The following is a 25504-nucleotide window of genomic DNA, read 5'->3' on the forward strand; positions in this document are numbered from 1 at the left end:
TGACTTTGGCTAACTTCCAGCATAGTGTAGCTCCACCGAACTTCAAAAAGAATAACTGAGAACACCTGTGTGGGTGTGCAGGGCTGTTAAAGTGTAACGGTGTTGTCTCTGTTTCTCTGATAAAATGCAGTTGGTTCCAAAAGCCACTTTAGTAACAAAAAAAGCCACTCTGAAGATAAAGGAGAAATGTCTTGTTATATTTAGGATTCAGTGTTTCCCCTAAGATTTGTCCAGAAAGTCCAGTAAATGTACTTGTTTTCAATGTTTTCAAAAGTTTTTGTCTGCAGGCTGTGGGATCTCAATAGTGAACTGAAAAATTAACTGTGATAAAAGTTCACAATATCTGTAATATATTTCAGATACAAGGAACTCATTATTTTTAATTAATTCCATGCCTTTTTTCCATTACTGCCACTTTCACCGGTGCTGCAGCTGTGTGTCACAGCTTAACATTTCACGCTTAATGGCCTTAAAGAAGCATACAACAACTCAGCTTTCTTCTCTTGGTTCTTGGTTATATTGCTTTGTCTTACAACTCAGAGTATAACATGTATTATACTGAAAATCTCATGTACTCTTAAATGTGTAATACTTGCAATGCCTTCTCAACTTGCTATTTCCTCATTGCACCATTTCCCTCACCTAAGCAATGCTACATCTGCCTTACTTAACTATGCTTTCTCCTGCTAATAATCTACTTTGAAAGATATTGGATCATTTGTGCATTTTTTTGGATCTTAAATTAAAGAATAAGAATAAATGTTACAGGTTTCTACTTAGCATGGATTTTTTTTTCTATGGCAGGACAGATTTGTGATTTAGCTTATGAAACAGATTGCTTCTTGAGTGATAAAACTGCTGGATTAAAATGTCCTTAAACTGCCTTTTGCAGGGAAATGCTTCTGTGCCTTGCGAGTCAATATCTAACCCTCTTAGTATATCTTACACCAAAGCATTTTTTCTGAATCTGTAATGACAGTGGTGAATGAAGAAGCCAAACACGCTTTCAATTTTTGTTTTCATCTCAAGTCAGTGATTTGGATCATTTCCTCGCTGAGTCACTGACAAAGCTAATTATCAGCGATGTGACTTGGCCAGTGACACACAGACAGCCCGGGCTTACTGACCAGCTGAAACCTTTCAGATCTCTTTTCCTCCATTAAGCCTTGGAAAAAGGATCCGGCAGTGCTGAGCTTTAATGGCTTAAGGCTCCCTGTGAAATCACAACAGGGGAGAACCTCACTCCTCACACCATCAACCAGGAAGTACCTGAGAGACGGAAATCATATTCACCTTGTATTCACCTCTCACCGGGCTCATAATTGCAGGAGATAGGTGTACTCAGGGTCTGGACTCCATTACCATATACCCATGGACAATGATTAATGACCCGGTGGGAACAAACAGCGAGCGACTGCTCTCAAACAGTGACTGTAAGCTTATATGCCACCAAGCACAGGAGCGTGCTTCAGATATTAGCAAGACCTTACCATTACTTCAAAAAGTTGACAAAAAAGTACATATATGTGTGCCTCTGAAGCGTGTGTGCACTTGTATGTGCTTGACTACATGTATGCGGACATTGGTGTGTTTCTGCATGTGCATGTATGAGGGTGTACAGTGATAATTCTGTGTGCAATCATCACCATCATGTCACTATGATTAGATTAATCGCCCTGAATGTGACCATCAATAACACTAATGTGTCTGTTTCCTAAATCTGATCTACCTTTTTTAATGACTACATTGCATGACTAAATTAGTGCTGGTAATCAATCACAGGTCAATCTGTAATCAAGGTAGCAGCCCTGCTGGTGACGGCTATGCATTAAATGACTGCAGGAATAGACTCTCTGCGTGTTTATGTGTAGTGTGGTCTGAGTCGGAAGGTAATTTAATGAAGGATACCTATAGATGAAGGATTGTGCTGTTGTCTTGCAACATTTGAAAACCTTTTTAAAGAGTATTTTTACTGGAATATTAAAAACACTTATAACTCCTTGTGGTCTGAGTGCTGATGTCTTTAAAAAAAAAAAAACACACACTCTAGCATCAGGCACTGCAGTTTCTGTCCTTTTGTAAACAACAGGGATCTGTGTGCTGTAAAGGCAGGTCCCTAGTGGACAAGCAGCATGGTGTGTCTTCAACAGCAACTCACCGATGGCGCTGGTTTCCCTCCCTTTGCAGTGCAGACGAGAGTGAAATTCTGGGCTTGGTATCGACTGAATGGGGCTGGAGTATTTTCTGCCACCACTGATATGTTGTTTGGAGGTGCTGTGGAGGACAGGACAAAAGCTTTGAGAAACAATATCCCAACACATTTGATAGACACAAAATGGAACCTCGGAGTTTCTTCAACTGTTAGAAAACACTCGCTTTCACTTGCTCAGTGCATTCCAGGAGTTATTTTGTGAAGTGTCATCTTTGTGTTACACATGTAGGTGGAGCATGGGCAGTAGTGACAGCAAGAGCAAGAGCAAGAAAGTGGGAGCGGAGAAAGATGTTGTTGTGCCCAGATGTTTAAAATAAAACTGACTATAACAAATTCTCAGGCCTCCTTTATCCTATCCACCGTATCTGTCTACTTTCAAAGAAAAGCAGGAACCTGCTGAGAGAATCTCCACTTAAAATGGTAACTGAATGGCTGGGACTGTATGTTCAAACTCCCCAGGGCTCATGTGAGTCGGACGAGACCGGTGGTAGAAAATCTCATACATATCATATCAGTAACCCACTGTCTGGATCTCTCTAGGGATCCCACCAAGTATGTCATGGTAGTGTAAAGGGAAAACATGTGAGCAAGCCTTCACAGCATTATAGAGGAGCACTGGGAGAAGGAGGTAATGAATGGAAATCTCCAACATCCCCCAGAAAATCAGCTGTTCAACACGCAGCACTCTAGTCCTTGTATGGTGGCTTAAATAGGAAAGTGAATATACTTCATAGACCATATTGTGGCTGATTCAGGGAAATATCAACAAGCAAATTCTAACTGATGACACTGCAGCAGATGATGGCCAGCTGCACAAGGACCAGTTGAATTTTGATGAGGACTGCTGAGTATCAAAGGCACTTTTCAACAACATTAGCTGACGAGGTTTCAAGATGCAGAGTTGTTCATGTATTCTGCGTATCTACGTCTACATGTTGTCTCTTTATGGGGCTTTTCATGCACCATTGTGCGTGGGCACTGAATAGTTGTCTGGCATATTATTTCCCTCCAGATTTGGCAGTGGAATGTTTCAAGAATACATCAGCTGGCCCCAGCTCTAATCAGAATGAAAAGCGTTTGTGAAATCTGTCAACGACTGCGCGAGGTGAGAGAAGGAAGTTACAGTTTCTGAATAAACGAGCCATGCTTTAAGATAGATAAGGCAATAAGAGAGGCCATGAAGGCAGCAGTGGCTTTTTCATGTGTCACTTTTATGTGTAAATCTATCAAGCGGTTTTAAACAGACATGCCACAGCAATTAATTGATTAAAAGCAGGTGGGGGTTGGTGGGGATTTAGCTGCTGGCCTGGGTGCCTCTGTGTTTCCACACCTCTTAATTGCTTATTGATGGGATTCATATGGTTGTAAATTAACCTTAGAACACTCCATTAGCTTACTGACAAGCCTGTCTCAACCTGGCATATGATAAGCTGTCAGAGGTGTCTGTTCCTGACCAATCATGCTCAAGTACTCAGCACAGAAGCAGTGTCAAGTGGTGAAGTGCCTCTAGTACGGTGAAGATGCTCTAATATGCAGAGCATATAATCAGACGATAAAAAAAAAACAGTCCAACTTTATAGACGATATTGATTGCTCTATTCCATAAAACAGCATTATACTCTACTTTGTAAAAGCTTGCTGGAGTCCAGCAAATATATTCCTAACACTGCTGTCAATTCTTTCTCCTGCAAACTGCTTCAAGTGCTGCTCCACTTTGCAGTTAAAAATTATGATTCATTTTCACAATATTAGCAGCTGTAAATGCAAAAGAGATCGAGAGTTTTTTCGGCGATCTGCAGAATTTTAACACAGCAAACCACACACGTTTAATGTAGACAAAGCTAATCTCGTGAAATCCAATCTCATTAGATTAAAAACAATTACTGTCAAATTGCAAGTTTCCACTTGACTGATAAGTATTGATAATCCCCCGACAAGTACTCCTCCAAAGCTGCAGTAACAAGATGCTTTGTTTAGTTAGAATAAAACCGCTAACATGACCTTGTAAATGCTGAGATAAATAATTCCTCATTCCAGTCAAGTTAGTTCAGGAGAGCTGCATATTGATCCTGACGCTCTATTGTTTTCTGCCCTGTGGGTGGGCGGCCACCTCATGGGAGTCCAAGCAAAAGATGGGAATAAGCCTTGGTGAAATATTTGACATGATTAAAATCAAGAGAGCGCACAGGACACTATTTGCAAACACAACAACCCTGTGCAGGATGAAGATGGTCGTCTGTGATGATGGAGTCTGAGCCTTTCATACCTCATTTAATTGCAGCTCTCTCTTTGCACACTTGTTAAAGGTTGAGCTAAATTTTTCCCTTGTTCTTTGTGCTGCAGTTCTTTCTTTTAAGCTGTCTGTTGGGTGTGTTAAATGGGGGGCGTCTGCCTCTCAGAGCAAACACTTACTGAGGCCTGCATACCAATCATTTAAAAACAGCACATAAATAATTAAATTTCTCACTTGACAAGGTTACTGTCTAGTATGTTGATGCTGATATAGAGCTCATACAAAACAGGGAGAGAGAAACTTATGAATTGAAATGCGAGTAAGTCACCACAGTCAAGTTTGCTAAACAATATGCAGGAAAGTCTTGAGGGAAAAAAAAATCAAAAGCAAAGAAACTTTTAGAAAAAAATAAGAAATGTCAATATCTTTGACATTCTTCTGGTGGTTTCTTTAAAGACTCAAAAGATTCAAGTACAGATATGAAAATTCCAAATCCTCTCCGCACCATCTCACCCTTTCCTTTACATAATGAAAACTGCAGAGCTACACGGTATACAGGCAAATGTCTGTCTGCTCGGATCCCTGGCATTTTGATTGCCACACACTGGTTTTTTTTTTTTTTTCTCTCTTCTTCTTCCAAATTGATTGAAATCTTTTGGGCAACACTTATTCTGGTTTGGGTCTTGAGAGATAGAAAAAAAAGCTCTTATTTCCCTATCACCCCATGTCCAGTTTTGATGATTTATATGTTTTCACTTTACATCTTCCTTTTTAGGCTGAGTAGGATCTTTAGGCTCATGTACTCTTTCAAAGGTTATTGGAACAAAGATTTATCAAGCGGTAACTTCCTGAAACTTTTTAGGTTTTCAGATGACTATAACACAAAGAAGAAAATCCTGAAAGACCTTTACCTTGCGCTGCCAAACATGTACTGCATAAACTGCTGGCAATATTGCATTATATTATTAAAAGCAGGACACTGCAAATGTGTAAAAATGTGAGCTTTGTAGTCCCATGAGCCATTCCCTCTTTTTCCAGTATTCAGAGCGCACTTACACACCGCTGCATAAAAAGCAGCATTTACTTCCTTTTGTCCCTGGTACTACTGCTATGCCAGTTACATCAATAATGATCTCTCCCTCCATCTCTGGTTTATCACCTCCTTCTTGTTCTGTCCTCAAGCACCATTACCCTGCTATCCTTCCAAAGAAGAAAGAAAAAAAATAACAGAAGGAAAAATAAAAACTTGCAAATGGGATTGGTGAATGTGCAGAACAAGAGCACATTTAATGCTCCCACGAGACTGCTTTGCCTGGCCTCATAATTAAGGGATTTAGACCTCTGGAGACAGCTGGACTCACAAGAAACACTCCCAACATCCCCTTGTACTAAGCACCCTGGCCTCGAGTCTACATCTCCGGGGGTTTATTTATATTGGAGGAAGGTGGTGTGTGTGTGGGGGGGGGGGGGGGGGGGGGGGGGGGGGATAGCAAAGAAAAGGCACCAAGGTCATCGTCAGCTTACTTTCACTGACAGTAATTCAGTGATAAGTATTTGATGAAGCTGTACTTTTTTATTGTGAGTCCAAGGGTCCCAGAGTAATCAGTATGAATTTAAAATGGTTTCACCGAGATAAATGATAGTGCAAGGCTTTTCACTGCTCGGTGTCATCTTCACACACTCACTGGAGAATTACTTTCTCGACAAACGGTTTATCAGTTACAGTTACAGTTAAAGAACCATGTGCGTAGCAAAAGTGAACTTTCAACATACATTATTTTGAAACTCTAAATTACCTGTAGGTCTGCATGGGTATGTCTAGGTTTTGTGGTAGCTTCCTGATAGACCAGAAACCTATGCAAGGTCAACCTATGCATATTAGGAAAGGCTCCAGTTCATTGTGTACCTAAATAGAATACGTGGGTACAGAGAAGAGACAGAACAACAACATATATAGTTTCAATGTCCTGCAGTAATGTAATAAATGGCTTCGTAGATTCAGTTTCAAATGACCGGAATCAGCTACAGGTGAAGGCTGGCATACCTAAACAGCAGCAAATCTTTGTCCCAAAATTAAACTGGAAGTCAATTTAAATGGCAATCACAAAAGCAGCATTAGTGCAGTCATTTAGACAAAGTTTTCAATTTCAGACATCTCACAATTGCCTGCTATTGCTGCTTTTGTCTTTGTTTACTGCATATTAGCTTCTATGCATGACTTGTAGTTGAGTCACCAGCAATCCTATGTGGATGCATGCCATTTAGTCACAAAAGAACACTGTTTCTGAATGCTCCACTGCAGAGATTTGCTTTTAATAAAGCTTTCATACACTAGTTCCCATCAACATGTGTAAGGATGGTCTTTTAAATTGATTAATTTTCACAATTTAAAATGCATGTTTGGATCTAACCACTCTGAAGCAGGTACAATGAACACAGTGAGAGCCATATGCTTGTATATCCCCATGTATTCTGGATACATGGTTGTATTTTTCAAACTGCAGTGAAAGAGGGCCTTGAGGTGCCACAGTGTCATCAATATGCAAACCAATTTCATGTCTGTATTTGGAGGGGTTCTTTAGAGTTGGAACTGGAAATTATGGCGCAGAGAGAAAGAGACACAAGTGGACTCTGGAGAACATCTAAAAAATATTTCCTTCCTCTTAGTGCCACAGATAAAGTATCACAGTGTGCGTCTGCAACACAGATCTGGAACAAAAGCCAAAGAGAGAATAGAGATGGAGGGAGAGGAGAGGTTGGAAAACACCATGTGTTAAAGTGATGTAGTACATGCTGCATGAGTCTGTCTGCTGCCTCTTGTAGTAGGATATATTTTTTTATTAACCCTTAAAGAGGCTTTTCTTTTGAATTACCCTCCACAAAAGAGTCAGAGGTCAGGGTGAGCTACACAGCAGCATCTTTAGGGCTGCCAAGGATAGGCTACAGTTACTTGCTCAGAGACACTTGTGCAGAACAGAAGCTAACGCTAGCTGAACCATTGGCTTGAACCATTTAACTCCAGCTGAAAAGCATTCTCATTACACCACCCAACCACTTCAGCTTGTTTCATCCTATGTGTCTGGCACTAACACGTGAGATCCTCTTGTCCTTGTCCTTTTGTGTTTTCATATAATGAACAGCTCATTCAGTTGTGCATATGGCTCTCCACCAATGGCACCAAGACCGATTCATGTACATTCCTTGTACCAGTGTTGAAGGTACAAAAAAAAACAAAAAAAAAACACTTAAAGAAGGACACTGGAAACTTCAGAGCAAGGGTGCGTGTTACTAAGCTGCTCCTAAATGCGATTTGTAATTGCTCCCTAGCACAAAGGCATAAGTAAGAGGTTAAGCATGAAGAGTGGAAAACAGAAATGCCCATGCCACATTACTGCAAATTAAGCAACTGGAAATTCAAAATGTCAGTTTAATTGACTCTTTCACCTAATATCCATCCCAGTGGAGTCTGGAATGGAAGTTAATTGCTCCATTACCGAGCCGGTCCTATGATCTCAACTTTACTTGTAGGCTTGAGGATACGACTCTGGCATCCAAAAAATCAAAACAAATTTTTACACTGCCAACTCTTGGCAATACGCACAACATATGCCCCGCTGCTGCTTTATTTCTGTTCAGAGGCTAAGATTGTTCCTAACAGGGAAGTATATGTAAATTCGTATTTGTATAAAGACACATATTCACATACATAAGCATGTGAAACACTTATTTTCCCATGCATGTGTATGTGCTTACTTCTCGGGAACTGGGGAAACATACATACATTCCAGAATGAGTTAAGCTGAGTGAAACATGAAACACTGCCAAAGTGCTTATATCCCTTATTTTGAGAAGTCACACAGTTGGATGGGCTATGATTGTGGCAGTGGGATAGACAGAAGGCAGCCTGAAAAACAACCAAAGTTAAGTCTTCTCAAGAAGAAAAAAAAGAAGACATGTTGAAATGAGTACTGGCAAGAGTCCCCAATACCTAAGTCTCCGCCTTCAGAAAGCCTGTATTGCCCCTGCACAAGCAGCACCATGAGATAAAAGACACTGGAATGCTTTTTAATCACTTTTCTATTGTGCTTTTAGCATTTGCATTTACACCCCACCCTGTTAATTTGCATGGATTATTACTGTGCTGTCAGCTCATATCGCATCCTCCCGCCCAGGCCAACCAGCCAGCAGTAGCTGGTAGGGGAGAGAGAGAGAGAGGGAGATACTCTGGTGGCTGTCAGGAAGAGGAAGGGGATGACACACAGAGACAAAAGCTTGTGTCACATTGAACAAGTTCCCCAGTTCCGAAGCCCATTAATCATACCAATGTTGTTGAAAATGCAGCGAGCACATACACTACATGCCTGTGTGCTCAGATGTGTCTGCATGCGTAAGAGAGTGAGGAATACGTTTGAGTGTTCTTGTCTGTGGAAACATATGGTTTCATTGATGCTTCACTGAGCAATGGCAGCTGTCTAGTGAGTGGCCTGCTCTCAAGTGGACATAATATTGTGGTCTACCTCTGAAAGATATGCACCGCCCACAAATACCTAATACACACCGCCGTTCAGAACCAGCCAGATAAAAAACATTTCACGTGTTCATGTAGCATTCATTGAAAAATAGGAGGAAAATTGCACATAAGAAATCTTTCACTAAAGACAGCAATTTGGGAGCTTAGGCACAACTGTGCTTTTTTTCTTTTGCTCTGCTCCCATATGATAGGAAATATGATATGTCATGGCTGTATATGGCTTTCCCCAGTCTCCCCCCAGGCTGCCACTCTCTGAGGGTAAACCAGGCTTGGACTTACAGCTTTGTGCTTATAATGAGGACAAGGGGGACAGAAGAGAGGATTTTGCCAGCACAGTTTGAAGACTCAGTTGAGACAGGACAAAAGGGAAAGCTCTTTTTTTTGTCTCCCAAATAGCAGACTGGCAGATGGGACTTACCCTGTACCCAGCCCAGCATCAATTATGCTGTGACTGGCACCCTCATCCCTAACGTCCATTTTTTTTGCTTAAGGGCAGGGGTTTAGGGTTGGCAATCTGTTACAATTTGGCCCCTTTACCTCCTGCCCCCTCCAGCTTCACCCACCCCCCTTTTGGCAGCTTGGTAATTCACAAGGCATTGACATGGTTGCACCTTTAAGGTCCCCAGTGTCTTGGGCGTTGCAGACAAATTTCTTGATCACTGTGACTGTGAGGCCTAGTTGTGATGTTTTATTTTTTATTTTATGACACCTAATTTACAGACCAAAGGGGTAAAATTGGGCTGTAGAGTTATATGAGGCCAAAGAGAGTCACTTGAGGTAGTGAAGTATCCATCATTCAATTCTCAGTTCTGGCCCCAGACCATATGAGCAATCCCCAAAGAAGTCTTTGAGAAAATCTACATCAAATGCCTGCAGCCAGACGGCCACAAGCTCCACAAATGTCAATATAGTATACACAGCATTCAGGGACAAGGAGGAGAATTCATATTTCAAAGCTGACATGCAAGGGTTGTTGATGGGGCAGTTATGACCAAGACAAATGGATGACCATGCATCAAGGATTTCTCTTTCTAAGATGGTCAAAAAAAAATACAACAGAATGGCTTTCATTACATGTTTAACCTGTTCTGGACACTGGCTAAAGTATATTTTTACGCAAATTATAAACCTCTACCGAGATTATAAACATTTTTTTAGAAGAAGAACTGCTCCAGCTGTTAGCGAAACAGATAAATAATATCAATTTTGCCCATCACGGTATGAAACATGGTTTCATGATTTACTAAGAGATATAAATAACTGAAGGAAACAACAGGTTTGTTTGGTAACAAAAAAATACAGAATAAAAAATACACAGAATAACACTGCCCCATCCAGCTCACAGTACAGGTGGGTAATAACATTAATATGGTATCTTATCACATAAAGTGGCATTAACATATATAACTATTGTGTTGTAGGTTAATTTTACTGAATTGCAGCCAGTTGTCCTGAAATTTGTGGGAAGTGTTACGTGTGTGATAGCTGTATTTTCAAGGTGACTTTTTACCAAATAGAAAAAGCATACTCCATGAAAATTTCACCTATTTAAATCCCGTGAGGAGACTTCACAGCGAGTTTCTAAATTGAGGATTTAAAGAGTAAAAATCTCAGTGGGCAGCCTGATTTAGGAATGAATGGGAGGTGATCAGCACAAAACTCTCGGTTCGTCTCAAACGTTCACATGCACTTACAGAAAGCTCATGCCTGCTTCAGTGTTTTCACACAACAAAAGAGTTTCCTGTGTGTGCTTGCATCTTGAGAGATGAGGATTTTGGTAAATTTAAATGCTGAGTTCAATTCAAGATGTCCTGACAATATATTTAAATTCTGACATAAGGGGAGTGTGTGTATGAACGGGTGAATGAAAGGCAAATTGTAAGACGCTTTTAAGCACTTTGTAAATGCAGCCATTTACCATCTGTCATGACATCTCAAGAGCTCTTCCCTCAGCTGATACTTGGTCTATGTGTTTGAGACAATGTACCTTCATTAATGATGTGTTTGCTCAGTTAAATGCTGCCATACAATTGTTAAAATGAACTCAGAAAGTAATTTGGCAGTTGCTGCTGCATTTGTATGTTCTCATTCTGTCTCACGGCACGCAGAATCTGCCAAATGTTTTATTTAAACATAACAGAGAAGCATGGTGGTCATGTCCTTGTAAGGGATTTTGGATAGGGTGTACATCAAACTGCAGATTTCTTGGTTATGCCAAACAGCATTCTATTGTGGCTTTTCTCACTTTTGTGTTTTATTTTTCTCCTGGAGTAGCAGCCAACACTTAGACTTAACAAACTCAAACATGCTCCATCTGGGCTTGAGCACTCGTTCCCTACTGTTTTTGGCTATAAATAATGCCCAAAAATGCACTATTCACTGAAAAAGTGCCCAGGAGCGACACTGTACCAATCACCCACTAACTTACACTATTATTCAACAACTCCTGTCACATCATTACAGTGATACTCCATGCAATCCCACCTAGAAAGAGTTTTGTATCTTTCATACTTGTCCTGGTTTTGTTTCACGTTACAGTTTTAGTCTCTGCCAAATTTTGACCTCACTGTTCCCTAATGAGCCATTTTGAAACAGTCTACCAGTGATCCTTTAAAACTATTTATGGCACTTTTGCCTCTTTTCAGTAGTTGGCAGCAGGAAACAACATGAATAATGGGGATGAGGAGATGACATGTGACACAGTCATTTAGTCTGTCAACTTTTTGGTGTGTGTTGCAGGTTCTTACATGAGAAACTGGAAAAAAAAAACCCTGAGACAAATCATTTGGTTCCTCAATACTGAACCACTATCGGTTGCAAACCTTACTTTAATGAACCACATTACACAAATGTATATCAAGATATAATGTTAATAAACAATACACCTGGACGTGGAACCATGATAATCAACCCATTCTACATGGAAAATCTTGACGCTTATGTTACTGGTTTTCAGACCTGTTATAGACCTGTAATATCACTCATCTCTGTCAGTCTAAAATTCTGAATGTTTTGCTCCGGATCAGTAGTTGGTTAACAATGACTTCCCGGCTGAAAGAAAAAAAAATGCCAAGAAGCTACCAAGTGCAGTGTGTTCTCCATAGTGTCAGTCAATTCCTTTAGGGACATGGGCAGAAGGGGACGTCTGAAGTGTCTAACTTCACACATTAGAAAGAAAAAAGGTTCATCAAGTGTGAATAATGTCCCTTGTGTTGTATTTGATTGATGGGTTCTTTCCGGTGAGTAATCCACTCTGAAAAGAACGGGAACATATAGCTGATGGCCTGTTTCAACAGTGGTCATTAAAGTGTGCAGAACATTAAAGCTGTTAAGGGGGCCGGACCTTTTGTGCACAATTGTAACACGTGCTAAATTGAGTGAGCACTGGATAACATAAAGACGAGTGGTGCGGTAGTCATGTGGTAGCTGTAATAATTACAATAACTTTACAGTGCTATTGTATAGTGCTAAACCGCATTTAAAGGGCACGTATTGTAAAAGCTGAATTATGTGACTGCGTAGGTTCCCCTCTTCCTTGATGGTTGACGTTTAAACTGCAGCTAAATTGCAGAATTATTCTTGATTAGAATCAGACTTTGCAAAGCTTTGAAAGTATTTCTTACCAGCAGAACACGGAAAGTGTCTTTGTTTAAACATACATTAAACAACATTTTGTCTTTTATAATACTCTACCACAAAAAAATGCAGTTGAAGAACGATTAATTAAATAAAAAACATCACAGATATCATATTAATGTCTTGGAGGTTTTATACTATAAGTCTTAAAGCCCCTAAAACCATATTCTGTCATTTAGCTTCTCATTGTGAGTGATGGGGTCCTAACAGTTTTGGTTATTCACATGAGAGATTTATGTATGTGCTGTTTTATCTGTGCTCTTCTCACTGGTTTGAAGTTGGCAGGGCTCTGTCGCAAAAAGACGAAGTCTCTTATTTCCATGCACTAATAAATATTTAGCAATATTTGAACTAAAAAGTGCCGACAGATGTGGGGTTGTTTCCAGACCGCTGTCGATCAAATCTGCTCAAACACACCCACACAGTTCCAATAAAGCAGATTAATTGGCTTTTTGAATGTTAAACTCTTAATGAATAGCTCCTAAGGATGTTATTATTTTTTTTTTTTTACTGAAATTTAACTTTGATTGTTCCTGCCTTAGTAATGAATGTGTGATGTTATAGTGAAATGAATGAATGGAATAGTTACACAATAGCTCACAGGGGCTTTAACTGCTTCAGACAGTCAGAAATGATTAATGATTACTTTGTTAGGACAAAGCAAAGTCTTTCATCGTGGTCTAGAAAACAAGCTTAAGTTTAGGCAATTCTTTAAACAGTTTTATTCCAATCCTATCTCTCTTAAACAATTTTGTTTTAGATTGTTTTTTTTACGGAAATGTAGTTTTGGAGGAATGAAGACCTCACCCTGTTGTTTGGACTGCGTGTGTTCTATTATGACCATTGAAAGAGACCCTGTACTTGGTGCACCTGTATTTTCTAAACTTCATCACTGTGGCTGCATCAATGTTTACTGGACACAGCAAATATTATGACTGACATTCACACTCCTCCTCAGACAAGGATGAAATCCACAAACCAAAGTTGATTTAATTTCTCAAAGGACTAAGTCTAGCCTGTTGATCCAAGTACTTTCCTCTGCTCTGTCTTGTCATACAACTGTTTTGTTTATCTTATCTTTTTGTTTGTTTGTCTGCTTCAGAGGCGCTAAAACACAAAGAGCTATGACGATTCGAATGAAAAAGCTCAAGATAAACACACCTTATGTACGGTGTATTACACTCTGGAAAGGTTTTATGAAAGCGATTTTGTCATGAATAACCCGTTTATAGAACTGGCTGAATTCTTCTCTCTCTGTCACAAAAGAACAAAACTTTTTTGCATTCCTTTCACACTTTCTTTCACATTCTGTGACTGTCGGAAACATTTTCAACACGATCCCTAGTTCCAGTCATCAAAACTGTCATTTTAACCTTGCTTTTTAAAAAGAACTTATAATTGAGAAAGAAAATTTTTTTTTAAATGGATGAATGAAAGGAAATAATTAAATAATTAGTGAATTAATTAATGAATAACTGCATGGATGAATAAATGAATAAGCAAATAAATGAATAAGTGAATAAATGAATAAATGGATGAGACATGCAGTGCATCTCTCAGCATTTTCTACATGTGACACAAATGTAAATCCACCATTAGAATGGAAATGACATCTGATTACTTCATGATGACATATTACATCTCCAATTCCCAAATATTCATGAATGCATTGGTGTCAGTTTTGGCCATAGAAAATATTAGAATTACGTAGGATGGATGAAAACATCTTTCATTTTGAAAATAAATTGAACTTTCATGGTGCAGCAGCTCTTTTCAAACTGGAAATGATGACTAACATCCCGGTGATCCTGGCCACCCTCTGTGCCATAAAAAAAAAACCTGTTTTCAGCTTCTAACTTCAAAACTTTTGATCCTTAATTCAATGTACTGTAAAGCTTCTAATAAAGTAACCCAATAGTCGGTGCTGGATGTTAGACCAAAGCACACATCTTTGACATCTTTCACTATACTGATGAATTGTTCCCCATCCATATTTCTCATATTTCTGTTTTGACAATTGAATCTTTGAACTGGCAGTTCAGAGAATTTGTCATAACATCCCATGGCAGCTAATTCTGTCACAATACTGCAGCCAAAAATCCCATTTTCTACTTGAGTTATTTCATACTCAGCATATTGGCAAACGTTCTCAATTAAATCTGAGGCTTTTGCTTCAGGACATGGTGGGTTTTGTTTCAAGGATGCCTTTAATTGCTAAACTAGTTAGAAATTTCATTGACATTCCAAGGGTGATGACAGTCATTGAATCGACCAGCATTGTAACACTGAAAGACCGGCCTAAGAAATGTGTGAAGTATTTATGAAAGTGACAACTACAAAATAAAAGCCTTGTTAAGAGCTGATGCATGCCCCGTTTTGTCCCTGCATGGTTTATCCATGATAATAGCACATTTATATGTAATATTCAATTCAGGAATGTATTACATAGTAAAATAGTAAAATGTAGTAAGTAAAATGAGGACAAAAAAAGGGGGATGAACTATAAAGTCACGGTCTGCTGTTTGATTTATGTGTTGTGGCCCTTGTTAAAGGCAGGTTAAGCAATTGTGCCATGCTGCACTACACCTGCAGCTTCGGATTCTTTGTATAATGATCATGTTCCCAATATTCCCAGGCAGAACAAGACCTCTGCAATGTTCCTCTCAATATGAGGAGGCATAGAGGCGGCAGAGAAGCACTAGGACAGGCCACATGGCTGGTACACACTGCTGGTACACATTTTCATGCCTTCATATTAGCTGCACATGCAGAGAGTCACTTCATCACAGCACCCTGCTGACTGAGGTTTTGATTACAGTTTTCCTCGAGTACCTCACCAGTTTTCCACACAGCACACCATAATTAGAATGACCAGATTCCTCTGATTCATCCTGGAGTTGGGTCTGTACATCTGTGTTTGTATTTGTGGGTGTGAGTATTTGTGGGTACTTTGTGTGACTTTGTGCATGCATACATGTGCATTTGCATGAATACAGTCGTATGCAAGACGCAAGTATCTGTCAGTATGCTCTTGTATGTAAATGTGTATGCCTGACTGTCTGCGTGCATGTATAATTATCTGTTTTTCAGGCTCAGATCTCTCCTCTCTTATTTTCCAGCCCAAACAAATTCAGAGATGATGTGAAAATGTGCAACAATTTCTGGACAGATGCCGCAGAATATAAAGAATTTAAATTTCACTTGTGGCTATATACTCTTACATCCCAGACTGGCTATCCATCATGGTATAATATGTCAGAACAGGCCAAGAGCCTCCAAACTTCTGCTTCTATAAATAATTAAGCAATGTAATCACAGGGCTACTAGTTGGTCATTCATGTTCACAAGCCAGACAAAAACAACCCCCTATTTATAAAAGCATCATTTTCATTATCATTATTTGAACACATAAATAATTAATGGAACATGAGCGTTACATCTCTCCAGCTGACATCAGTGTGAGTGAAACATGAATAACTAAATTCACTCTCATGACCTTGTTATGAGGAGAAATGTGCAGAACATAAACTTCATTAGTATGCCGTTTAAACATGAAAGTGTCCCACATCTAATCCCATGATCTGTACATTACACTCCACAAATATCTCTTCATCTTATTGTTATTGTTGTAGCTCTTTTTCTTTACTTACTAAATTATTCTTAATTTAGCATTTTGTCATTTCAGTTTTGGAGAACGGCAAAACAATTCCAGATTAACAAGGATTCACAAGACGATGAAAAGTTAAATATGTAGAATAAACACAGCGTTTATGAAATTTAATCTTTGTGAGTGCTATTTTAAAAATGTGTTCAAAAGTTTCTTACTGAAACTGGACAAGGTCACCATCACAAATTGGAGACGCTCCAATAAAGGCAGGCATCATAAACATAATACGGGGCAATACAAACGACAGTGGGGAAAAAGCAAGTAGCAGCACTTTCTAGTATGACAGAATTACGAATGGTCTATGGTCTATGATTCTTTAATCAAGCTCAGATGAGGGAACATGCCCGCTACTGACAAAATAATCCACATTTCTACTTGGGGCTTTTAAATTAGCTATTTTACATGTAAAAACCACAGAAATTGTCGGATTTAATAAATGCTCAGATTCTTGGTCATCTAAAGGGGATTGTGGGGATTTTTGTTCAAACCAAAGTGAAGCTTAAGGAGTCAGCATTGACATGTGCTAATCAATGCAAAAAAGGGTCCGCTGTAACACCAAAATTGGCACTGTAATATCTCACTGGGAAAACTCAAGCTCAATTCTAAATTTTCTTGACATATGTGAATATGCAAATCACTCACATTTTTATTATGTCTATGTCAGTTAGGAAAAAAAGTGTTTTTCTTCATATTGAGATGATTTATTTGCAATTCAAGTCAGTGCTGAGGAGGCACAGCATTTCCCAAAGTCACTCAAAGCCAAAACTGATGCACAAGCATCAACATGTCTTCTTTAAAAAGATTATTACATTTTTATAATGACTGAAAGTGGTAAATTAAGTGTTTTCAGAATACTGAGTTCATTTCCGATGATAAGAGATTGACAGATTGACAGATGTATCAACACATTACCGGTGGTTGCCCCTGTGTAATGATCAGCTGCTGTTATTGACTGCTGAATAATCTGGAATTTCACATTTACACTCTAATATGGCATTGATAGAAACTTCTATATAAAAAGCACTGCAGTCAAAACAATGATGGCTTCATGAACAGCTTGCTCCTAAAGCAAATCTCATATAAAGAGACTGATGCTGATTCGTTAGGGCCCAAAATGTTTGAGTGTTGTACTAAGCTTTGATTTCTTTCTGACTAACAGTATTATCGAAATTAAACAGCCATTTCTCCACTGTTCTCTGTGGGTTCAAGCACGACGCACATGTGTCCGCAGCTCAGTCAGTGATGTTACAGCAGCTGTTTCCCATAAGCTTTCACACGTAATGACTTAATGACCTGAACACTACACACCAAATAAGAAATAATATATTACGTTAAACACACACTATTAGTGCATTAACACTGGAAAGAAAAAAACACAAAATAAAAGAGCTGTTATTCAATTCCATTTAGAGACAATTCAGAAATAAGTTTTCTGCAAACTGCTGAAAGCTCAACAGCAAATAGACACAAAGTGATTAGTGCAGTCTGATGAGACAACTGATAGCTTGGTCACAAAACTTGTATCTGTGGTTGCCATTAAAACAAAATAGGTATTCAACTTTAACGACCATATAGGTCGCTTGTCCCTGCGCTTGGATACAACCCGTAGGATTGTACCAGCAGCAGGTGTAACGGATCATCATCATCATGGTAACATATTACAAACTGTAGCAGTGTACTATCAGCAGGCATGGTTGTCACCATGGTAACAGTTATAAACACATGGTTAAGGTTGTGTAACAGTGAGTTTGGTTTGATTTAGGCACAAAAGTTACTCGGTTAGGTTTCAGAAACGGATGCGATTTGGGTTAAAATAAGTTCACAGACCACTGACTGTTACTGGTACATTCAGATCTCTTTCAGATTCCTTTAGCTTTTCATTTCAAGGCCAGTCGGGATATTTGTTTACGTCATGGCATCAAAGCTCTCCTCATTCGTAGCAGCCATGCAGACTTTTGTTTGATTAAAATGGGTTGTGCCACAAAAGTGACGTCAACACACACTCTCTATAGCCTTCTAAAATTGAACCCACAGTGAGCTGTGTAAGAGCAGTTTTCTATCCAGTATGATTCAGGATTGATTTACAATTGAAGCTTACTCTGGGCTGAAATAGGAGTAAGAGGAGACATGGTTTTACTGATCCCCACACAAACGTTTCGGAAGGAAAAAGCATCATTTTCACTGAGTTAACAAATCTGGCTGTGTTTGTCTTCATATCAGCAGAGCAGAAACATGGGGGCAGAGACAACCTCTTGCGTCCTGACAGAAATAGCCCAGCTATAATTGTAAGTCAGGTTGTGAGCCTGTTTCTGTTCCACAGTCATTCAGTCACAACAGGATAGAACAAGTGAGAATATGCTCTCGGGCAAAGTCACAGCTAACAGCAAGAGCCAGCTGAAAGAGTCTTCATTATATGGAACAAGGAATCATTTACGGAGCACTGTTGCTCTGTTCAGGGGCAATCTGACAAACATATTGACTTTGGCACACATGAGGTTGCAGATATCTCTGCACCTACTTTCCATTATGGCATAATTTGATTTAGGGCGAGCCCCAGATCTGTAGCAAGCTTTGGTTCTGGCACCTCATAAAATGTTGGATAATGTACATTTCAAGGGGATATTTACTTTCCATATTCAGAAAAAAATATATATTATCAATACAGTGCAATGTGAATCACCCATCTCCTGGAAGATGCAAAGTTTGATATACAATAAGTATTTTTTTTTTTTTTTTTTTATATGTATCAGCATTTCACCACTGCTCACATAATGAGATTATGAGAGAATCTGAAAGCATGCATTATTCAAGAAATTGCCTCAGCTGACTTCATGTTGTCTCTGGCAGTCAAGCCACTGCAGTGAACAATTTGCCGCCTGGTTTGTCTGTTTGGTTTGAAAGAGAGCTTTTCCACCATTCACCAGCCCACATCAAGATTTTATTTCAGTTTCCAACTCAAATCTGCTTTTGGCCCCCGGCCACTTCAACAATTTACTCTATAACAGATTGAATTATTCAAAATCAGAACAGAGATTGAGGCTACCTCAAGATCTTAAATCTCTACTAATTCCTTAGCCAAAAGCACCACACATCCATCAATCTGTGAGTCCATGATGGCAACAATGTTCAGAATACCCAGCATATTCATTGCAAAATAACACAGAACCCGTTTATTAAGACGTAGCTCCAAGCAAGCAAACAAGCTCCAAGCACACCCACAAATTTACAGTTTGCATCATTTTGTGAAGAAGCCTGACTCCATCAGCAGAAGTTAAACTGCAGGCCAGAGACATGCAGTGGTAGGGATGTCAGTTCATGTATTCCTGAGTTACGAGTAATTCAGGGTGAGTGAGAAGCGTCCATCTGTCTGCGTGGTTACAGTGAAGCATCAGACATGATCATTCAATTTAGCAAAGCTTTTATCATTGAAGAGTACAAGCATTCAAAGCTGTTAGTGAGGTCAGTCTCTATGTTTATCTACTCTAGTGTTGACTCGTGTGAATAAATAACTCGTGGCACTACTGTGACTGCTGTGTGGCCATGATAAGATAAGTCTTGCTGCCTTGTACACTTCCTTGTACTCTTATTGCACCAGCTGCTGAGTTGCCTACCACCTCACATGCCCTACGCATACAGTGGAAATATAAGCTGAATGCCTAAAGCGTCCATTAAGTTCACTGAGTGGTATTAAACTGAAATTCAGTGAATATGGATCTCTGGACAAAAGCATGCTATGAAATGCACATTACACAGCTTGCTGATGGTGTCTGTTGAGACTCTGCGTTTCTCTAAAATTATCAAATACCTTTCATCACCATTACTCCATACTTCACCGCTAACCGTTTGTTTTCAGATTGATTTCCTTCAGGCAGCAGTTGGTTTCAGTTAATTTCAGTACACTCTGACAAATAAGCGTACAGACACTTGAAACTAGCCTGCGGTAGATAATCCATAACAGTGAACACTGACTTTGCTTTATTTTTTTGGTAAATGTGTGATACTGCCAGGTGGTAATGCAGTGCAGCTTTCAAACTCAATCTACACTTACAATTGCACTATCACACAATATTCATGTCATTTTGATAAAAATAAAATTAATAGATATCCACCAGGATATCACAGGGTACAGAAAAGATCTGAGACCAGTACCTGGGAGCTTGGAAAACATCTTACAAAACCTGTTGTGATGCTGTTGTGTAAGGGTTGAAATATGCAGAAACAGTCTTTAAGGCTCTTACGTCAAGAAACTAATCAGATATTCTGGAGAGGGGTATGCATTATTTGCATAAAGTTGATCAGAGCCAAGTCGAGGATTGGTCTCTATGTACATGTTTATATCATATCTGTACATATCTGCCATTAATGTATTTTATTACCTAAAATTTCCTGAAACTGATTTATGGAAAAAAGATCCAGCTAGTGGTCCGAGAAACCAGTGAGAGAGAGAGTGTGTGCTCACAATAAACTACATTATCTCAGCACATTTCATCAATGGGTCTTAGCATTGATTGGAAAGTCACATTTAAGGTTCAGCAACACCATTTTATCGTTTAAGGAAAAGTACAAAGGGTCTTTCTTTCGACCCAAGGTACAGAAAAGCTTATGCATTCTTTTCTTACAAGTGAGCTTGACTATTTCTCAAGTTTCTCCAAAATGTCTATAAATCAATTACAGCTCGCCCAGACTGCTCCTGCCAAGGTCTTAACTGTACCAAAGAAAATAGCTCACATTACTCCTGTTATCAATCCTGTGCTAAACTCTCTGCACTTGCTTCCAATTAGTCGTAGCATAGATGTTTAAGATCCTTGATACTTTCTACATCTAATAATCCATGCACGGATTGCCCTGTATTATATCACTCATATGCAGCCATGACAGTAGAGTCCCCAGACACAGTGTCTGCTATGCAGTGAAGCTACGTTTGCTATTTATAGACCCACATCTGGAACAGTATCCATCTGGATCGGAGGACTGCAACATCAGTAAAAGTTTTTAAAGTTTTTGCCTTTTTTTAGCCTTCATTTTGTCTGTTATGGCAACCTAGTATACAGTGGATAAAATTCATTTAATTATTACAATAATATTGCTGAATCATAAAGCTTATAAGAACCTACATCTCAAATCGGCAGTTCCCGACACATTTCCTTCTCTCTTATTCTTAAGTGCAGCAATTTCTTTCTTTTGTGCAATCAATCATTTTAAGAACAGGTATCACTCCTTTCAGTAGTAAGATATCTAATTTTGGAACAATATTTTAGATCTTTATGCTCCCACACAGGCAACACCTGCCCACTACAGCCCATGCCAGTGCAACATGTCATGCCACCAGGGCTTGAAATTAACATTCGCCAACCCGCCAAATATGGACTAAAACTTGGCAGGCGCTGTGTCATTTCTAGCGTCCACTTTGGCAGGTGAGCTTTTTTGATCTTGGTTCTGTATAAACACAAAGCTTCTCCTATACTGAAGCTGCTTTGACTGCTGTGTCCTCTTGCTTGCTTTCTTATATTACAGAACATATATTTTCTAAAATGAACCGTTGATTCGCTCCCATTACATTCCTCCCTGATGTGCTGTGAGTGTTTGGTCTTGTGAGATTGAGATAGCAGTCAACTAGAAACTGTCTTACTGTAAAAAAAAAAACGAGCCCATAGTTCATCTAAGCCAGCAGCTTATGACCCATAGTTCCATTTTATTGTTAGGCGACCTCTGCAAAATCAGGAGGAGGTTAGGGAGGATGGATGGGTGAACAAGGCACAGACCACCTCAATTGCATGTTTGTTATTGTCACTATGACAATGAAGGTTCTATAACCTGAAGGGAGTATTTATTTTAACCCTGACCACAATCTTTTCCTGAACCTGACCAACTACTTTTTGAGTCTAAACCAAACCAAGTAGTTTTTGGGCCTAAACCTTACCAAACCGTGACCACTCCTTAAGCTTAACCGCGTGTTTATTATTGTAACCATGACAACGTAGGTCTGGTACGCCTGCGGCTGCAGGGGCTCTATTTTCAAGAGACACTCCTTTGGGTCGTATCGGAAGGAAGGCACAAACGACCTATTTAGTTATTCAGGTTGGAGGACTTGTTGGTCAGTAAAGTTCCCACAGCATGGGAGCACCTGTCTTGTAGCTGAAGCACACACTGCAGCAGTAAAAAGATGGATGGATCTATCCTCTTTCTAGCGAAGCTGCTGTGAGTGTACCAGTCACAGTGAAGCTGCCCCTGTGATTCAGACATCTGCACTGAACACACCATCCTCCTCCATCTATAGCTCATCACATCATATAATAAATTCAAATCCACTTGCACACCATCCATGTGTGATATATGATTGTTCTGGTGTCAAGGTGAAAGTAGAATAATAAAACCGTACAGTATCAACATTTTTTTTTCCTTCTGTCTTGGGATTTGATGATGGAATTTCGATCAGGGGACTTACAAATATTTCATACATGAGAATATGTTATCCAGCCCTGTATGAAATCCTCTAGTGAATGGTTTTCACCTCAAGAAGCCAAAATCTTTGTGAAAGCTGATCCCAATGGTACAATTACAGCTACTAAAACAATAAGAATAAGGAGAGAAATAAAGTGGCGTTAACTAGAGTCTGCCAATTAGTGGTTAATTCCTAAAATAAAGTAGCATCATCCAGCTGGCATTTGGCTCTTCTAAAGCTGTCAACTTTCACAAGCTTTCACTTTCATTTCTATATTTATCAACCTGAGTTCTGTTTTCTGCCCTTTGAAATACCTGAATATGTAAGTTCCTCAACCTCAATTAAATTATTTTTAGAATGCTTTTGTAAATTAGCAGTTAAGCCAACAACAGCTTTCTTTCTTTCAAGAATGAAACAAGGTCTATTTGGGACAAACTTGGCTGTGTACCTATGTAGGTTATAGGTTCTAATGTGATGCGTTCATTAATAGGTTGTTGTATTTCTCCAAAGATGTCATTATAAATATGTTGACCCCAGCAGCACTGTTGCAGATCAGACATATCAGATATTTACACAATGAATATAGGCTACCCTACCTACCCTTAATTTGATAACTTTTGACAGGACAGAATAAGAGTCCCAATATAATATGAATTTCCCATTTAAATTTTCCCCTCGGCTTCCCCTTTTCTTGTTTCCTATTCAAGTTTAGAAAAATGGGCACGCTGAGAAGAAATCCATTTGATCCATGCCCACAGGCTGCTTTCAGGGGCTCCTAAACCTGTATTTCTTCTTTCCCCATAAATTTATCGCCTGTCTCACAGTCCTTTGTGCAGCAGCAAAGATGAGTGTCAAATCTCAAAGAGCTAAGACCACAGTGAAAGGTGCTCAGCACCACTTCTGGAAATATCTGTCCCTTCCCATCCTTCTAGATCAGCTAAACTAAATGACATTCAAAAACCTCATCTGTGTGGGAGATGCTTATACCTACCATGAAAATGTGAAAAGATAATTAATATTTAATACCGTGAGGGTGTTCACATAATAATATAATCATAAAATCTTTTCATAACATGATAATAGAAGCATTTTTAAAGTCACACCTAAATCCAGAGGCAGTGTGATTCCAAGGAAAAGGGGACATCATCTGATTTCTACACTCTTACAAAAACTAACAGATAGTACACAAGACAATGTGTAAAAAACAGTCACAGTCATAGTCACACTGCACTTATCAAACCAGGTATTGTCTTTGAAGGCTTTCAGCCACATTGTGTATTGAATTTATCACCCAAATGCCATAAGTGCAGCCACAGTGAAGTAAAAAATGTCATCATTATCTGATCTTGTCAATTTGTTCTTGTGAAAGTCTAAAAGTAATACTCTCTGTTTGTTTGGGACCATGATATTATGAAAGATCCCTTCTGGTGAGCTATGCATCAAAACATTTTTAAAGGAATCGACATAATGAAATATTTTGATAGAGAGCACACAGGGGATAAACCATGGGCGCAACACTTAAAGAAAATTCGACACAAAATAAATGTTATGAGAAGAAAAGCAGATAGGCTATAAATGACAGACAGGTGATCTAATATCTATGTATTTCCCTGTAGTTACAAAAACTGTTATCGTCACATTGGGCCGGGCTAAAAATAAATGAAATCATATATTTACTCCACAGGGCTGGAATGATATTACAGACTAGGGGGCTGTTCGGCTCTTCACATCCTGTCTGGCTCTTTTTGGTTGACCTTTTTCAAGTTACAGATGCTCTTGGGTTTGTCTCTCGAGAAATTAATTAAAGTTAAAATACAACATGTAACCTCCTTAAGTGAATGAATTGATACCTTTACAGAGGAAAAGATAACACTGTCTCATAAGTTTTGTCAAACTTGCTCAAAAAAACCTGTGAAGCCAGAAACTATTTTTAGGTGGATCACTTCGTAGGAAAGGAGACTTATCGAGCAAGGTGATATTGAGGTAAAAGGTAGAGAGACAAAGAGGTTTTCTCATCCTTTGGTACAATCAGCAGGGCGTCTCTAGGGAGGCGAAGCTGTTTCTCCTCTGTCACCTCCTCAGTCATCTACGCTCAAAAGGAGGGACCTTGGTGGAGAGCAGAGCGCAGCAAGTGATGAAGACATCCTTAGTGAGGGGGAGTGAAGGGAATGAGGGATACTGCGCCACAAAGAATGAAACCTACACTTCACAGCGAACAGAGAACCACACGAAGACATCAGGGAAAGCACTGTGTTCAGTATCAGACATGCACGTCTCAGGATGAAGGAAGGAACGCTACCCAAAGAAACAATAAAGGGCTGCATCATGAAAGACATCACAAGGTTGTTCCAAAGTGATGGTTTAAAGACTCTTGGTTCTGTTTGAAGATGTGTACTTCTGTGTTTTAGTGAGGTGCTTTGAAAAAAAAAAATGCTGATTTGCTGAAAGTTTCTTATCAAAAAACACCGTCTCCATGTATCTAACAACCCTGCAACTTTGAGCTTATGCATACAACAACCTTGACTTGACCATTATTTGATGTGACTCATTGACTTCAACCAATATCCCATCCTCTATCAAGTATGTATGGAAGAGAAATACTGATCCTTGCATGGCGCCCTCCACTGTTGCTGCTCTGTCATGACTGGTATTATGCACTGGGGGAGGGGCATTCCTAAATGATTTATGCATGACAAGCACAGAGACGCTGTGTCTTACGGGGTTTAATAAACATCCCTCGATGTCACGCAGAGCAAAATGGTATTTGCTCATTGCGGCAGCCT

General features: G+C 39.3%; 1 protein-coding gene across 1 annotated transcript in view; it reads right to left on the bottom strand.

The window, feature by feature from the left end:
• Nucleotides 1-25504, bottom strand: part of igsf21a (immunoglobin superfamily, member 21a) — a 110388-nt gene that overhangs the window by 25964 nt on the left and 58920 nt on the right. The window contains exon 5 of the mRNA XM_041034380.1: nucleotides 2159-2274. Within this exon, the coding sequence (XP_040890314.1) occupies nucleotides 2159-2274 (116 nt within the window). The remainder of the gene's footprint in view (nucleotides 1-2158; nucleotides 2275-25504) is intronic.

The sequence above is a fragment of the Toxotes jaculatrix genome, chromosome 3 (genome assembly GCF_017976425.1).
Source record: "Toxotes jaculatrix isolate fToxJac2 chromosome 3, fToxJac2.pri, whole genome shotgun sequence".
Taxonomy (NCBI): Eukaryota; Metazoa; Chordata; class Actinopteri; family Toxotidae; genus Toxotes; species Toxotes jaculatrix.